The sequence below is a fragment of the Scylla paramamosain genome, chromosome 8 (genome assembly GCF_035594125.1).
Source record: "Scylla paramamosain isolate STU-SP2022 chromosome 8, ASM3559412v1, whole genome shotgun sequence".
NCBI classification, from domain to species: Eukaryota; Metazoa; Arthropoda; class Malacostraca; order Decapoda; family Portunidae; genus Scylla; species Scylla paramamosain.
The window spans coordinates 26461324-26478228 of NC_087158.1; the positions used below are offsets into that span (position 1 = coordinate 26461324).

The 16905-nt window shown below is 35.1% G+C and overlaps 1 protein-coding gene across 10 annotated transcripts; it reads right to left on the reverse strand.

The window, feature by feature from the left end:
• Positions 1–487: 487 nt before the first annotated feature.
• LOC135103057 (nuclear transcription factor Y subunit alpha-like) lies at positions 488–16071 on the reverse strand. 10 transcript variants are annotated; one of them, XM_064008992.1, is made up of 11 exons: positions 15759–16071; positions 14097–14181; positions 12714–12854; positions 12405–12540; positions 11923–12071; positions 10093–10260; positions 9340–9416; positions 5941–5988; positions 4395–4434; positions 4075–4175; positions 488–1589 (listed from the first exon to the last, which is right to left on the reverse strand). In XM_064008992.1, exons 2-10 carry the CDS (start codon positions 14124–14126, stop codon positions 4101–4103), a joined length of 864 nt encoding a protein of 287 aa, XP_063865062.1. In that variant the 5' UTR covers positions 14127–14181; positions 15759–16071; the 3' UTR covers positions 488–1589; positions 4075–4100. The 10 variants fall into 10 exon arrangements, with proteins under 10 accessions (XP_063865062.1, XP_063865069.1, XP_063865063.1 ...); XM_064008999.1 differs by having other exon boundaries at positions 11923–12056; positions 15759–16057; XM_064008993.1 differs by lacking the exon at positions 15759–16071 and adding an exon at positions 15680–15742.
• Between the last annotated feature and the right edge of the window lie 834 nt (positions 16072–16905).

The window sequence follows — 16905 nt, forward strand, 5'->3', positions numbered from 1 at the left end:
ATATTTACTTGAGCCATATATTGTATCAGGTTATGAGCATCTTTAAATAGTAAAGATTTTTTATCGTCATTATTATTAATATTGTATAAAAAAAAAAAAAAAAAAAAAAAAAAATGAAGTGAAACAAGAATAAGAAACATGGACTAGAATTTGGCAGTACCAATCCTACTATAATTGTACATCTATTTGCTTAAGTTGACACTGAACAAACTTGATTTATTATAATAAAATTCTTAAATGACATACAAACACTATCTGGAGATGAAAAACTCCTGATTTTTATCAAGAAAGAGTATAAAACAGTGGACGGATATATGTATTTCTGATAGTTCTAAAACCCTAAGACTCCATGTATGAAAACATTGTGGAAGCTTTCTATCTAGTTCAGTCCAACTCTCTCATGTCCTAACAAAGCCATGAAAAATAATAGTTAATCACATGTCATTTCTTACAACTTAAACAAGGTGGATTGCATGAAACATATATATATAACCCAGATTGACATATTTTACTGTTCTTTATAAAATACCATAGCCAGTATGTTTATAAAATATAACCATATCTTCTTTTACAAAGGAAAGCTTTTCAACCCTAGTGGACATCTGCATTACAAAGATCATTTTATAAACTGCAGGTGTGAAATTCCTAATTCTTGTACCTTCATTCAATATCATAACTTGAAACAGAAAAGTAAGTAAACAAGATATAGAAAAATTACTCTTTTTATTGATGCATTATATTCAATGCATATTTTCTATAATAATATATGTATGGTCACTATAATATTCAACTGTAAATAAATATTATTGATCACTAGTTCTCCTTGTAATTATGAATTTCAAGGGACAAAAAATGTAAATCACTGAATATGTAAATATGATACATGAATTAGTGCCAAGGCTCAACAAAAAGTAATTCCCTGCACATCATGGTATAACAGTATCTTATTCCCTATTTCCTTATCATTTTTTTTAGATCTTTTTGCCTAACATCAACTTCAAGAGGCACAGAGTTGACTACAGATTAAATTTTAAATCCCAAGTTACTATCACAGTTTTCTTGTATGATTTTACATTATGAAATGAGAGTGTAAAAGAAACTTGACTGAGGTCATACCAAATGTTGAAATATAAAGCATTAAAATTTATTGCTGATGATGAAAGTTACTCTTGGACAAGACAAGATTGCTGTGACTTATTGGTGTTCACATTCTAATAGCTTATAAGGAGTCAAGTATTATTGTCAGTGACCAAATCATACAGCCTGTAATTTACAGGTATTGTTACACAACTTATGACAACAAAAACAAGATTGATTAAAGTACCAAACTCCTTACATGAAGATGAGATCATTTCCAATGTCAAACCTCTTAAAATGCCACACACATTACAGGTCATGCCTAATTCTACAATAAATAGAGCACAATCCCAATCTCAAACACCATATGTGTATCACAAGTTGCATATGACAAACTCTTGTACTTAGCATGATAAGATGTTGATTCCATGGCATCATACAGAACATCATTCTTTTGTAATCACTACAAACTTGCAGCCAGAGATCAGAATGCATATATCTTCAATCCTTATCTGGGGATAAAAAGTCAACAAATAAGTAGATCCCCCACCATTTATATATATATATATATATATATATATATATATATATATATATATATATATATATATATATATATACACACACACACACACACACACACACACATATATATATATATATATATATATATATATATATATATATATATATATATATATATATATATATATATATATATATTTCCACAAAAATATGATTATTCTCTCTCTCTCTCTCTCTCTCTCTCTCTCTCTTACAACAGAATGGTCAACAGAATTTCAATGAGGCTGAACATGAGGCATCTACAGCCAAAGGCATAAACATGCCAGAACATAGTTTTGAGTTATGGGGCTTTAAAGTTTCACAAAAGTGCCATTTCATCATAAATCACACTTTGCTTACATGTTGTGTATCAAATAACATGTTATAATACGTGTTAAGTAAAATGTGATGTAAAACATGTTATAACATATACTACATAATAAGATGTCCAACCCTTCATGAAATAAACAGTCCACGCAGGGAAGCCATAGAACGCCTGACTTCTGATCTCTCTAAAATTTCTGATTGTGGCAGAGCAAACTTGGTATTGTTCAATACCTCAAAAACTTGATTCCTCCATCTAGCAACTCAACACAATCTTCCAGACAACTATTCCCTCTTCTTTAAAGACACTCAACTGTCCCCCTCTTCTACACTGAACATCCTCTGTCTGTCTTTTTCTTATAACCTAAACTGGAAACTTCATATCTCATCTCTAGCTAAAACAGCTTCTATGAAGTTGGGCATTCTGAGACATCTCCGCCAGTTTTTCTCACCCCCCTCAACTGCTAACTCAGTACATGGGCCTTATCTGTCCATGTATGGAGTATGCTTCACATGTCTGGGGGTTCCACTCATACTGCTCTTCTGGACAGGGTGGAATCATCTCATCAACTCCTCTCCTCTAACTGACTGTCTTCAGTCTCTTTCTCATTGCCACAATTTTGCATCTCTTGCTATCTTCTACCAATATTTTTATGCTAACTGCTCTTCTGATGTTGCTAACTGCATGCCTCCCCTCCTCCCATGGCCTCACTGCACAAGACTTTCTTCTTTCTCTCACCCCTATTCTGTCCACCTCTCTAATGCAAGAGTTAACCAGTATTCTCAATTATTCATCCCTTTCTCTGGTAAACTATGGAACTCCCTGCCTGCTTCTGTATTTCCACCTTCCTATGGCTTGAACTCCTTCACGAGGGAGGTTTCAAGACACTTATCCTTCAGTTTTTGACTACCACTTTGGACCCTATTGAAGGACCAGCATCTCAGTGGCTTTTTTTTTTTTTTCTTTTCTTATTGAATTTTTGTTGCCCTTGGCCAGTGTCCCTCCTACATAAAGAGAAAGAGAAAAAAATCATATAATGCAATTTCTGATGAAATAGCACTGTTGTGAAACTTTAGAATCCCATAGCTCAAAGCTATGTTTTGGCACATTCACCCCTTCAGCTCTTGATCCCTCATATATCAATATTATTTCTTATCATAATGAGTATTATTTCCTGCAAATAAGGAAATCATCACCCTGAGTAAATTTTAATAGAAAAAGTAAATATAAGCAAAATGGTACTGATATATAGTTTTGACAGTACTACTACTACTCTCATAAACTGGTATTTGGATTTGTCTGGTGTGCAGGAGTGTACATGGTCATTCTAATTCACACCTTATGTTTAGTTTATCACAAGTTTCTTTTCTGTTAATTCTGTTGCTGCACTGCTAAACAGCACATGTTTTCTCCAACACCTATTAATATTGTGGTTTTCACATTCTGTTCTCTCCAGCCCTGGCTCTGTCCTGTTAGTCATAAATGATCTCAACTAAACTTTTTGTCCTATCAAAGGAATACAAGGTAAGTGGTGCCCATTGTGCTGTATGCCGCTGAAACATGGAACAAGGGAGTAGCAGAGAAGAAATTGTTAAATGTAATGGAAATTAAGTGTTTGAAGAGTATGATTGGGATAACATGGAGAGATAGGATAAGAAGTGAGGAGGTAAGAACTATAACTTCTAGACAATGACATTAAAAGCATTTGACAATAAGAATATTTATGATTTAGAATGACTTGATATTTCATTTCTGTGAATAAGTGACTTTCCTCAAAAGAAACCCCTGTATAGATACACATAGTAAGTAAGTGAAAGCAAAGATGCTAGTAAGACAGAAGACCACTTGGGAGATGGAAGTGAAGATAAAGGATTATATAAGTGATAGGTGTTTAAAGAAGTAGGGGTCTTTAACGAGCAAGATCATGTTTGGACCAGGAGAGGCTCTTATGCTGTGTCTATCCACTTCAGGTGTGCTCCCAGAGGGAGCTAGGCAGCAGAGGTAGACACACATTAACAAAAATACCTCAGACTTTGTAGAAAAGTAGAAGTTATAGTGAACTACTGGAAATCAAGTTATATTTTAACAATGTTGTTTTATATGCTCACCTGATAATAGAAAGGCCTGTGATGCCTCAGCTAACAAACACTTTGGTGTCAGTCACACGAGCTGGCACTGTGTCTCCAGTGATGAGTTCATCCATGCCATTCTGAAATTAAAGAATTAGCAACAAAAGAATAAATAAGTCCTCAAGCTTTTAAATCACTGTAATATTATCATAAAACAAAACTGAAGACAAATGTCACAAATATCATCAGAAAAGTCACTCTTGGAATCATCTACAGTATAGTGAGGACATCCAAGGAACAAATTCCTTAACTATTCTTTAAAGAGTGGACTGTATATGGGAATAAACAGAATATCTTACCTGTAGCCCTAAGCCTCCTAAATTGTCCATCATGTCTTCTCTGTCAGATAAGAATACAGGAATTAATACAAGGCACATTTTCCTTTTCCAAATAATAAAACAAACAGATTCACAAGCACTTCTTACAGACTTGAAACATCAACAGAATAATAGAACTACCAAATAATGCCAGAGACAAAAAGTTATTTTCCATGACCTTGCACATGATTGAAATCTACTGACTGTGCACCAAGCCACACATAATTATTGGTAAATCCTGTTTACTACAGCTACCTGCTTGTGCTATGCTGTCATATTTCTATACATTTCATGTAAGATGGAAATGACAAACCATAATCGTTTATTCATATCTTTTTGTGCTATCTATTATATTTCCACAAAAGCTTATAAATCTGGGGCCATATTTACAAAGATGCTTAGAATTTTGCTCAGAGTTCTGCCTTAAGTTGTGCTTACCTTAAAACTGTACTTATGTGTAAAACTTAAGTACAGAACAAATAGAGTACAAAATGGTGATAGCGCAAAATAGTAAAATTTTGCATTTCTAAATTTTGTTATTATTATTATTATTTATTTATTATTTATTTATTTTTTTTTTTGAGATGAATAACAAGAAATAATAATTTACCTTTGACTTTATAGGGATAAAGTCAGTCTTCTTATAAGCAAATTAGATCCTGCAGAGGGTGCAAGCATTTTGTCTCATAATGTACAACCTTAAGGCTGCAGGGCCACCAGTGCTAACACTTAGTAACTCCATCACTTCCTACCCATCCTTTTCCTTTAGTATGGAGGAGATAACGACTGCTAAGGTGAAAAGGCCATTAGAGGAAACCCAGTTGGACTCGTGATGAGATTTTACTCCTCATCTAGTCAGTACATGAGGAAAGTAGTCTAAAGGGGAAATCTAGCCCTTCACTCAGAGACACTAAAAAAAAGCTGCATGGGCCTCTATTACCAAAAAGGTAAATGAGATGCATGGCAACAACAGGGCAAAGAAATGGCCAAGATCATCAGTGATGCTAAATGACATAGTGAAATCATCACTTCATTTCTCATGTCGGTGCAGCATTCCTTCCAGTAGGGCTCTCCGAGGCATCTCACTAAATCTGTCACAAGTAACACTCCTGCATGCTCTAGTCTATATTTTTTTTCAATAGTTCTGTGTCACTCAGGTCACTGAGATCATCCTTATGGGGCCAATAATTCTTGAGGTGGTGGGCTTAGGCTCCTTGATGGTCACCCATCTTGCTTTCTTAAGTTCCTTGATGGTTACCCATCTTGCTTTCTTGAGTTAAGTTAAAAGTTAAGCATCTCCCAGACCAAGCTTAACTTTGTGTTTAACTTAAGCACAATAATAAGCACAGTTGGAAACTGAAGCACAAAACTAGGCATAACTTTTGTACTAAGCACAATCCCTCCACTGAAGAATCTTTGTAAATAAGGGCCCTGAAGCTTATGAACAATTACATCATAACAAAATTTGACAATGATTCATGTTCTTCCTTTCTATTGTGAAACCAATTCACACTTCTAGGCAACTCACCTCGAGTGGTTTCTGTCTGAGAAGTTATTATTACGGATGGTATTGGCGCTGCAAAAAGGAGAAAATCCATTTATGGAACTAAGGCAAGCAACTTTACTTTGAAAATTAAGAACTTTCCATACATCACTTTTACTGAAAAAGCAATGAATATTGGTTTTCAGGAGGAAAACTCTCATACAAAAGCAAAAATAACACCCACACTAACTGTCTACTGCAATGAATGACACCAATGTTCATCACTTGAGGAAACTCTTACTTGTGATCTACGCATACATGTAAGTTCTTTCTTGTATCCAATCAATGCTGAATCCACCTGGTTAGGCACAAGCATTTCCAGTTCTTTGATTTTGGTCTGATGTACACTCCTGATTTCACCCCTACCAAATACATTTCCCACTGTGAGGGCATTGAAGCATTACTCAAAGCAACAGACAGTTCGTGTGGATATCACAGTCTATGAATAAACGTGTTACCATCTGTCAATTCACTCAAGAAAGTGGAAAACAATATGGATGTGATATAAAACTGATAATAAAACAGTAAAAGCTGTAAATATACAAACCATTTTACAAATATCTAGTAAAAATCTAATACTGAATTGGTTTGGATGTGAAAAATTATCAAATCTAAACTTTATGGTTTCCCTTTCATTCCTGTTTTTCTCTGTATTGGGTCAGGTTTTAAAGAGCACACTTTTAACACCAAGTTAAAAGAAAAATTGTATGCTGCATCAAACTTATAAAAATCTTGACCACACAGCATATTATAAGTGAGATGTTCATCAAACTATAAGCATCTAAGATTCTTGAATTCAAACAAGGACCATAATAAATAGAAGAAATTTTTTAAGTACAAAGAATGATGCAAAACTTGAAATATACTGACTCTCTCTCTCTCTCTCTCTCTCTCTCTCTCTCTCTCTCTCTCTCTCACACTGACTGATAATTAATTACTGTTGTGTGGCACATACTTTTTCTGCCAACTCAAATGGCATGAAACTTGGGAGGGTATTATATAGGGTGTCCCATAAGGAAAGTCACATACTCTCAGAAATGAATGATCAAGTCACTGTAAGTGTAAAGTATTATATGATCAAATGCTTTTATATGGTTTAGAAGTTAAAGGACATTTAAATATGAACAGCAGGGAACATGCAAGAGGGAGGGAGAGAGGTAGCCTGGTAGGGCAGCAATGGTGAGCTTTGCCATCTTGAGAATGTTACTTTATTACACAACAAGATCTTTTAAAATAAAGATAAAAATAAATTTAAAAAGTGCAGCATATCATTGCAGCAGTTAATGGTTAAAATATAACAAACTACATGTGACTACAGCTATCAGCTGGGCATTGCAGAACAGTTTGTGTAACCACTCTGCCAATGATGCACATTCATATTTAAATGTCCTGTAACTCTAAACCGTGGTGTTAAAAGCATTTGACCATAAAATATTTCCAACTTTAAGTAAGTGGCTTTCCTCATGGAATATCCAGCATAATAAAATAGGCAGCATATATATATATATATATATATATATATATATATATATATATATATATATATATATATATATATATATATATATATATATATATATATATATATATATATATATATATATATATATATATATATATATATATATATATATATATATAATTTTTTTTTTCAAATACTAATAATTTACAGAATCAGCTCAATTAGAAGAACACTGGCTAGTTTCAATGAGCGCCCATCTTTTCTACAAGTACAGTAAGAAAAACAGCCCTTTTTCTATAAATATACTTTGGATTTCTACCACATTCATTGTCAATACTGTCAACACCATCCATTCTGTTCAAATAGCAATCACCTCAAAAAACTCATCTCTATTACCTGAATCTTTTGCTAAACTTAGACAGTTAGGTTTGGAGGAAAAGAGAGGGCATTGTCAAATGCCATTGGGAATGTTGTTTTGTATTGATGAAGCTAATGTTTCTGTATGCTGTATGGCCTACACATCATTATTATAATTCTTTTTTTTTCTTATTTTATGTCCAGGTTCCCTAACTTATCAGGGCTGTGACAGTGCTGCCTCCTAATGCACATGTAGAGAGAGAGAGAGAGAGAGAGAGAGAGAGAGAGAGAGAAAGGGGACAGACACAATATTCGTACTCCGTGGGCACAGCTTTTAACCACAAGAGATGTTGCAGTGTACGGCATCCAGCTTGGTCATCCACAACAACAAAATGACATAGTCAGAGTCTGAGAGTAGCCAGCCTGTTACATCCTATCTCTGTATTTGGTTTCATACAAATACATCTTTTAAATACTAACTAGTGTCACCACCTGTTTCATTACAATATCACTATAATATCCCTGGTTGCTAATTATCATCAATTTTCTCAACCCAGCTATTCTTCAACATTTTAACTTTCTAGAAGTAGTATCCACAATACACACAGATATTAAAGTTTTCTGAACTTAAAGTACTTTGATTTTGCAATGACAGGGATCAATTATTCTATAAAGTGGCAAGACACCACTTCTTAATGATTAGGAGGGAGAGAGAGAGAGAGAGAGAGAGAGAGAGAGAGAGAGAGAGAGAGAGAGAGAGAGAGAGAGAGAGAGAGAGAGAGAGAGAGAGAGAGAGAGAGAGAGACTTCAGTATATTTCATGTCAGGCTCAGAGTAATGCTTATATTTTCAAGCCTTCATTTGTACTAGGACATGGAAATGCAAAGCTTCACCATATATTTAACTGGGCAGAGAGAGAGAGAGAGAGAGAGAGAGAGAGAGAGAGAGAGAGAGAGAGAGAGAGAGAGAGAGAGAGAGAGAGAGAGAGAGAGAGAGAAAATCCTCATCTGTACTGCATAATGATTCACACCATATTTTTAATCAACATGCAGTCCTTTCAACCATACAAATAAAATCACTGAATATACATAAAATCACTGAATATAAATAATTGTAAGTTTAAAGAATGCTTCTAGTGCCATTAAGTAACACTTATATGAATGGATTAATTAATAATTTAATGTCTTCAATACTCAAGAATCATTACTATAATGTGTACATATATATATATATATATATATATATATATATATATATATATATATATATATATATATATATATATATTATATATATATATATATATATATATATATATATATATAATGTAACTTTTTACTCTCAATGAATTTTTAAGAACTTTTACTCAACACATTAAACAGCCAAAGGACACATTCAGGCTACTGGATTGGATATGATGAAATTATTTAAAAATCATTCTCTTAATAAAGTAATGTACAAACTGGGGTATTGTACTTAGTGACACAAAGCATTCCAAAACAATCTGCTGACCATAAGTGTAAGTAATTACTTGTCTAAGGAACAAATGCACATAAAACTACTTACGATCCTTTGTGAAACCTTCCCCCTTCGCCTCGTATCCTGTTCATTGCATGTCTATGCCTTGACTCATGGAGATATTTCTGTAGAAGACAATATGGATGAGAAGTAATCACCTTGAAAATGTTAATCTATCACTTCACTTTTTAATATATGATCCTTTACAAATGACATTCTCATAACTCATGATGACCTAAAAGGCACAGTACAATCTTCTCTGATTTATAGTTTTTTTTTAAATAGCAAAGGGACAAAATATTTTCTCCCACTACTTCATTACCTGCATGATTCAAATGTTTTTATCTTAAAAATTCAGTTTTAAAATATATCATACCTTGTAAAGATTGAATATATTTAGCAAAATAAAATTTGGCACTTTGGTCACACCCATAAGAGAACAACAGCATTTTCTGAGTGCATTCAAGGTTCTTATGTATCATCTGGCCAACTCTTCCAAAAGGAAGAAATGTCATGACTCTTTGAGAGTGAGCAGAATTTCTGAACAAATAAAGGCAGCATGTCAAAGCATAAAATGCAGGAAAATGTATGGCATACAATTGTAGCATGAGAGTTACACCATTCCACAAAACCCTCCTCCAGGAGTGATGAAAAATTTTGCTGGGCTAGTCTGAAATAGATAGCCAGCTGACAGAGACTGACCAGAGAAGTGAGAAGAAAGCCTATCTCCTGCAGTTGAATCATGGTGGTGGTGGTGGTGGTAATGCATCATCATGAAAACAAAACACGAGGTATACTCACTTTTCGTTCCTTAGGTATCCGACCATCCCCTTCAAGTTTGGCTCTAGCTTGTCGTCTTTTAAGAATTCTATGGTACTGCTTAGCATTAACATAAAGGGGCTCTTCCTCTAAAAGTTCAGGTCCAGGTAGAGGTATTCGCTGCAACTGAGCTACTGCTCCATTACCAACCTGAAAATGAACACGTCATTTTTCTTCATTCATGATTCTTTGTTCAAGTTATATATCCATACCACAGAAAAGTTGATAGACAATGTAAGAACCTATAAGTTTCCATTCAGAAATATTTGCAATGTCACTAACACAATAGCAACCAGTTTCTTCAATAATGCTATAATTTATCTATTTCCAAAGAAAAAGTAATCAGTATATACATCAGGCAAAAATACCCTGTAGTGAGATACTTCTCATTTGTTTGTGTGTTTTTGCAATGTGATGGCATACAATTTCACCAAAAATTTACTGTACTAAAGACTACATATATATGCTATGGTAGATTTCACTAAAGGATCACTATTTTACTCATATGTCCTGTTAACATCCATGATAAATATCTATCTATATATCAGGCTGCTAATCCCACATCAGGGAGCTAAGACAGAGCACCACATACTCACATATACATCATTCACACTCTGTCCTGTTGGCCCCCAGATAAGTAATAATCATCAGCATCAGTAACATAAACAAATCATCCCAGATCCCAAAGCAGCCCTGTGCCTTTCTTGGGTATCACTGGTTGTACAATGTTTCATAAAACTGGCTCTTGCAGACTCCCATTCATTGTATGTAGTCATCATCCTCAAGATGCAGCTCCTGCAACAGCTGCATTATTTAACCATGCTTCATTCTTCTCACAAGCCATTTCCACCTCCACATTCTTTTCTCTTTCCGGTGCTTCAATAAATCAAGTGTCACTAGGACCAGAGCAACCACACTCTGAGTGAAAACTGGTGTATGGAGAGAGAGAGAGAGAGAGAGAGAGAGAGAGAGAGAGAGAGAGAGAGAGAGAGAGAGAGAGAGAGAGAGAGAGAGAGAGAGAGAGAGAGAGAGAGGTCAGCCATGTTTCTTGTTGCAGAAATGCACTGGTCAAGACCACAGTGGTAGGTCCATGCTAAAATCCATGATTTCATGACCAGAAATCCATGGAAAATATGCCCTGTGTGATAGTCAACTTACTCTTGCTGTAGCAAGCAGTAGAGTGATAGGGAGGTAGGAAGACAGGAAGGTGGGGGATAGCATCAACAATCACTAGTACCTGACTGGGAAGGATGGTTGTGGCTCACAATGCAAATATCTCAAGATCTATATTGCTCCAATCCATGCTACAGAGACTATCTGCATAGTAAGATTTTTTTTTCTGCATAATAGGTGAAACACTATGAAAACATGCATTATAACAATCATGTGTGTGTGTGTGTGTGTGTGTGTGTGTGTGTGTGTGTGTGTATGTGTGTATGTATATGTGTGTATATATATATATATATATATATATATATATATATATATATATATATATATATATATATATATATATATATATATATATATATATATATATATATATATATATATAATATTTTTAATTTGTTTTCTTTAAGTATTTGTTACAGTACACCACAATCTAGCCTGTTAGCACAGCTGGATTCCTGTCTTATAAACTGGATCTTATGTAATCAGTGAGAAGCGAGATGCTTGTAGAGACACTTGAAAGGAAAGAGTCTGATTTAGTCGATAATCTGATAAATAAATATCCCAAATCCTAAGGGTCTGTTAAACATCTTTCCACAATAAGATGAAGATAGGTTTTCAGGAAAAGTATGTTGTACTCACCATAACCACACTTCCTAAGTTAGACTGAGAATTTTGAGCTGTTGCTGCTGCTGTTGGTGTTTGTTGGTTAGTTTGGCTAGGACTCTGTTGTACAGTGCCTCCTTGATTTGATGTTGCAAGCTGGATGAGGTTACCTGAAAGATTCAGAACTTCAAAAACACAAAAAATTATTAGTGTATGTTTTAACTACTGCAATCAATACAGATGTACACTGAGAACACACATTTTATATAACATATGGAGAAATTTATAGCAGCAGAAGAGAAAAATACTAATAACTGGATATGAAAAAGACAACAGTTTAGAAAATTCAATATGTTTAGTGATAGTCTCTAATAATGGATGTAGTACAAACCAGAGATGATCAGTGACGAAATTAGTGAGGAAACAAAAGAACTGAGAATGCCAAAGGAGAGCAATACAGTAGAACGATACATCAGAAGCAGCTTTTTGTGATAATTCACACAAAAGAATATACTTACCTGTGGACTGTTGATGGAGAATATTTCCTTGACCATCAACTTGAATAGGATACACAATAGCCTGGCCATCTGAGGTCTGGATGATCTGTGCTTGCTGTGCTGACCCAGCAGGTACAGTCACTACATGGTTGTTGCTCTGATAAATAATTTCCTTGGCTCAATAAAATTCAAATAGTAAAATTGTCCTGAAAATCAATGTAGCACAACTATATGAATTGGCAGTGGGCACTCATGTGAAGTGAAACTCAATCCTGTATATTTTTTTTTTTTTCACCACCCATTACAATGGACTAACACTAGCCAGCTTACTTGTATCCCCGATGCTGGTACAACCTGTAGCTGTTGAAGTTGTTGAGTGCCCCCAGCTTGAGCCACCTGGATTGAGCCTGTGCCACCCACAGTCTGGAGCATCAGCTGACCTCCAGCAGTTTGGATGATATGTGCTCCACCCTAAAGCATTCCAACAGTTATTATTCACTGCAATAAACTAGCAGATCTATAAAAAAAAAAAAAAAAAAAAAAAAAAAAAACTTGGATCCTAAATATTATATCAAAATTAAACTGATCATAGATATGCTCCAACACAAGGTGCGTGCACAAAGAAAGCAACCAGTGCCAACTTGCACCAAGAATTACACCATATTAACAAGTGCAAGCATGCACAGAAGAAGCAGATTCAAGCATGTCGGTGCTGGCAGCCTGCTTCAACCTGCTTTCCTGTTTGCTGGGATCATTCTTGTCTGCTCAACCCATGTGGGGTTTACTCTGCTGAATGGAGAACAAGATGGATGTTGAGCTGATAGCTAAAGCATATGAGACAACCTGTTAGCACCATGCTAACAATAATGTTGTGGTGGATAGGCTGTGGGCTGAAATCAGATTAGTGAAAAGATGTTATTCTCCAAATTCTTCTCTCTTTAAATTTATCTCATGTACTGCTCTTCTTTTCCTCTTGAGTTTTCTATGAACACTATATAGAGCTGCATGAACTCATCATTAGACAATGAACTCAACTTCTTACCATACTTGGTGGATTGCAACTGATCACAGATACTGCCTATGTCCACGTTGCTCACCATGTGGTTCAGAACTAGTTACCCACATTTTCTGTGGACACCTTATCATGCCAGCTACCAGCACGGGTCAGCACCGGAAACCAGGGCGTCTGTATCCTGCTTTCTCTGTGCACGTACCCATATACTCGTACAGTAAGTGAATGTGAACATATGCTATCACATATTAAAACACATCTCATGAAACTGACCATAGATATACTTCAATTCATATATATATATATATATATATATATATATATATATATATATATATATATATATATATATATATATATATATATATAGTGTTTACCACACTACAGTTCAGGTAATGTGCAGCATTCCAACAAACCTCCCACTGCTTGGGCCCACAAATGTCTGCACCACCAGCACACCGCACTTCAGGCAGCATTAACATCCATGACACCCATGTAAGTTGATGCTCACCTACCCACACACACTCTAGCATCACTATGAACTATTATATATATATACATTATATATATATATATATATATATATATATATATATATATATATATATATATATATATGGCTGTTCCCTTGAGATGATATATTCAATATTTTTTTACCTACTCTACATAATACTGTGACCATCCATGATCACCTGCCTTACCTGTGTGGCTGCCTGTTGGACAGCCTGCATCCTTCTTGCTGAATCCCAATGATCTTCAATGTGATATTTATTCCTGCTTCAAGAGCTGAAAAAAATTAAGTTTTAATAATAATCATAATAATAATAATCATAATAATAATCATAATAATCATTATTATTACTATTATTATTATTATAATTACTACCCAATATGTGCCTATCAGGACTTCATGTTCTATCAATACAAATTGTTGTCTCAAAATTTGCAGGATGTGGCTTACCAAAAATCTGTCATGGGCAATTTTTGCCTGTGTTTGAAATTTACTGTTTGTATAGTAACACCTAGTTAATATGTGGTGCCGGGAAGTGTTAAAAGAGTTTACGAATAATAAAAACTTTAGAGTATATTTAAAGTTTATTATCCAGAAGCTTTCAACAACTCCTCCCTACTTCTAATCTTATTTTAATTATGAGCGCATATTTTCAAAAACTTCATCCCCTTAATTTTCGTACAAAAATATTCAATTTTAATAGATTACCATTTATTACATTATTAATAACATGATGCCCATTTCCTTACACAATCACTTATTTTTACAAAAGTAAAAGACTTAGCCCTATGATGGCCAAGTCTGCCATCTGTTGAACCTCACCTAAACTCCGTAACGTAATTTCCTTAAACAAACAGTTAAGGATATTTTAGAAATACATAAATCAAACCTGACCTAATAAACTTCCCACACTGAATCCCTAAAAACATTCAAAATTCAATGTTTTATATTTGCTTATCTATAGTTCAACAGTCAAAATGCTCAAAATGATAAGAGCAACACAAAATACCTATGTACAAATTTAGTACCTGAAGGATGCTGTGTACCAAAACAATACCACCAATCTGGTGAAATCTGAAAATTATATTATTTACCAATTTCTATTACCAAATCATCATCTAACACAAATATTTGATAATGGTAATGGAAATCAAAAGGTAACCACTAACAGAAGCTAACTATAGAAAATGCTACATCTAAGTTCTCTTTAATTTCAGCACACAATATTTACCATTTAAGTACTTTACGAAATGTAGTGAATGGTCTGTGGTGGACCCGCATCGTTTACTGCAGACTTCTGGTCCACGGTTGATCTTCACGGCTAGGACACATTCCATAACTAACACCATCGTCTGTCCTTAACCTTTAGATCATACTGTGTGTTTTTTTTTTTTTTTTTTTTTTTTTGCATGTTTTACTGACATTGCACAACTGCTGAGGTCAACAGAGGCTATTTTAATTTGCTTAGATAATGTCTGGCTATCGCTGGGGGTCAATAAATACTGCATTCTTCCCCTATTGGCTGCACTGTCACCTCAAGGTATCAACTTCACACAATTAAAAGATACGTTCAATCCCATGTGTAAATAATTTCCTTTTGGTTAGCAGACATGCCTTTGAGGACACACACGCACTCGGTAGCCGGAGTGAGATGTGCAGGCATCTCTTCCTTCCTCTCACGTCTCTTCTACCTCAACATGGCTTCCTTTTCTTTGTGTGACGAGCTAACAAGGCATCGGAAACGTCGTTCTTATCATACGAGTCTCTCCTCACCCCTATCACAGAGTCCCGTGTGTCCGGTCCCAATCAAACGTGAGCGGGAAGGAGCTATAGAGTATAATTGAGGACTTACATTGGGTATTAGCGCGCAGTTTCCGATGATTGGCAGTGCGACACCAATGAGAGCCGCGCCTCCCTCCGCCGCTCCGCATTGGTCCAGCCAGCCCCCGCGCCTGCCTCCACCACACTCGTACTCGCTCACCGCCCTCAGACTTTCATTCACCCTCACTCATATTCTTACATGTAAAATTTGGTTCCCTACATTCGTATTACATGAAAATACCTTTAGCACGTTAGTCTAATGCAAGTCCTGTAAGTTTTCTAGGTACTAATAACGGCCTAAAATCTATATTAGCACTGAATTTGGTATTTTGAAACGAATCATAACTGAAATGTACAAGACACATCGAGAAAACTGAAGCCAAGCTTCAGCAAATGAGACAAGACCAGGCGTGGCGATTTTTCAGTGGTGCCATATCTCGGATTCTCGTGTATATTGGCTAAACTACCTCATTATGTTCATGTCAGTCTTAACATCATAAGTGACCTATAATTAATCCCAATCGAAATGACTTTCACAGAAACTGAATAAAGATTAAAAAACAATGAAAGGAAGAAAAACATTGAGCTGGTAAGCAAAACAATCTTAACATTTTAAAGCATGATAAGACCTGTATTATCACAGGAAATATGATAATAAACAGAATCGATTGTTAAGACATTTTTTTCTTTTTTCAGAGAACACTAAGTGACTGCCTTTGGAGGATTCCAAAGGCAGTCACTTTGACAACAGCGCAAATGAGGCCAATTCAAACAGTGGTGCTGAATGTAACACCGAGTATACAATATGAATATGAATTATACATCTTCTGCTGTATATGATGATACAGGATATTATGTAATAGTATTGTGGAAACTAATCTCTCTCTCTCTCTCTCTCTCTCTCTCTCTCTCTCTCTCTCTCTCTCTCTCTCTCTCTCTCTCTCTCTCTCTCTCTCTCTCTCTCTCTCTCTCTCTCTCCAATCACATAGAGAAGCCATGCATAGAAGACCTAACTTCTAACCCTTATATTGTTTCAGAATAAGACAGAGCAAACATGTTGTTCAATACCCAGAGAACTATACTGTCCACTCGACACACATGTAAATGATCTCTCTTATATATTCAATGACACTTGTATTATCACCCTCTTCTACACAAAACATACTTCGCCTGTCCTG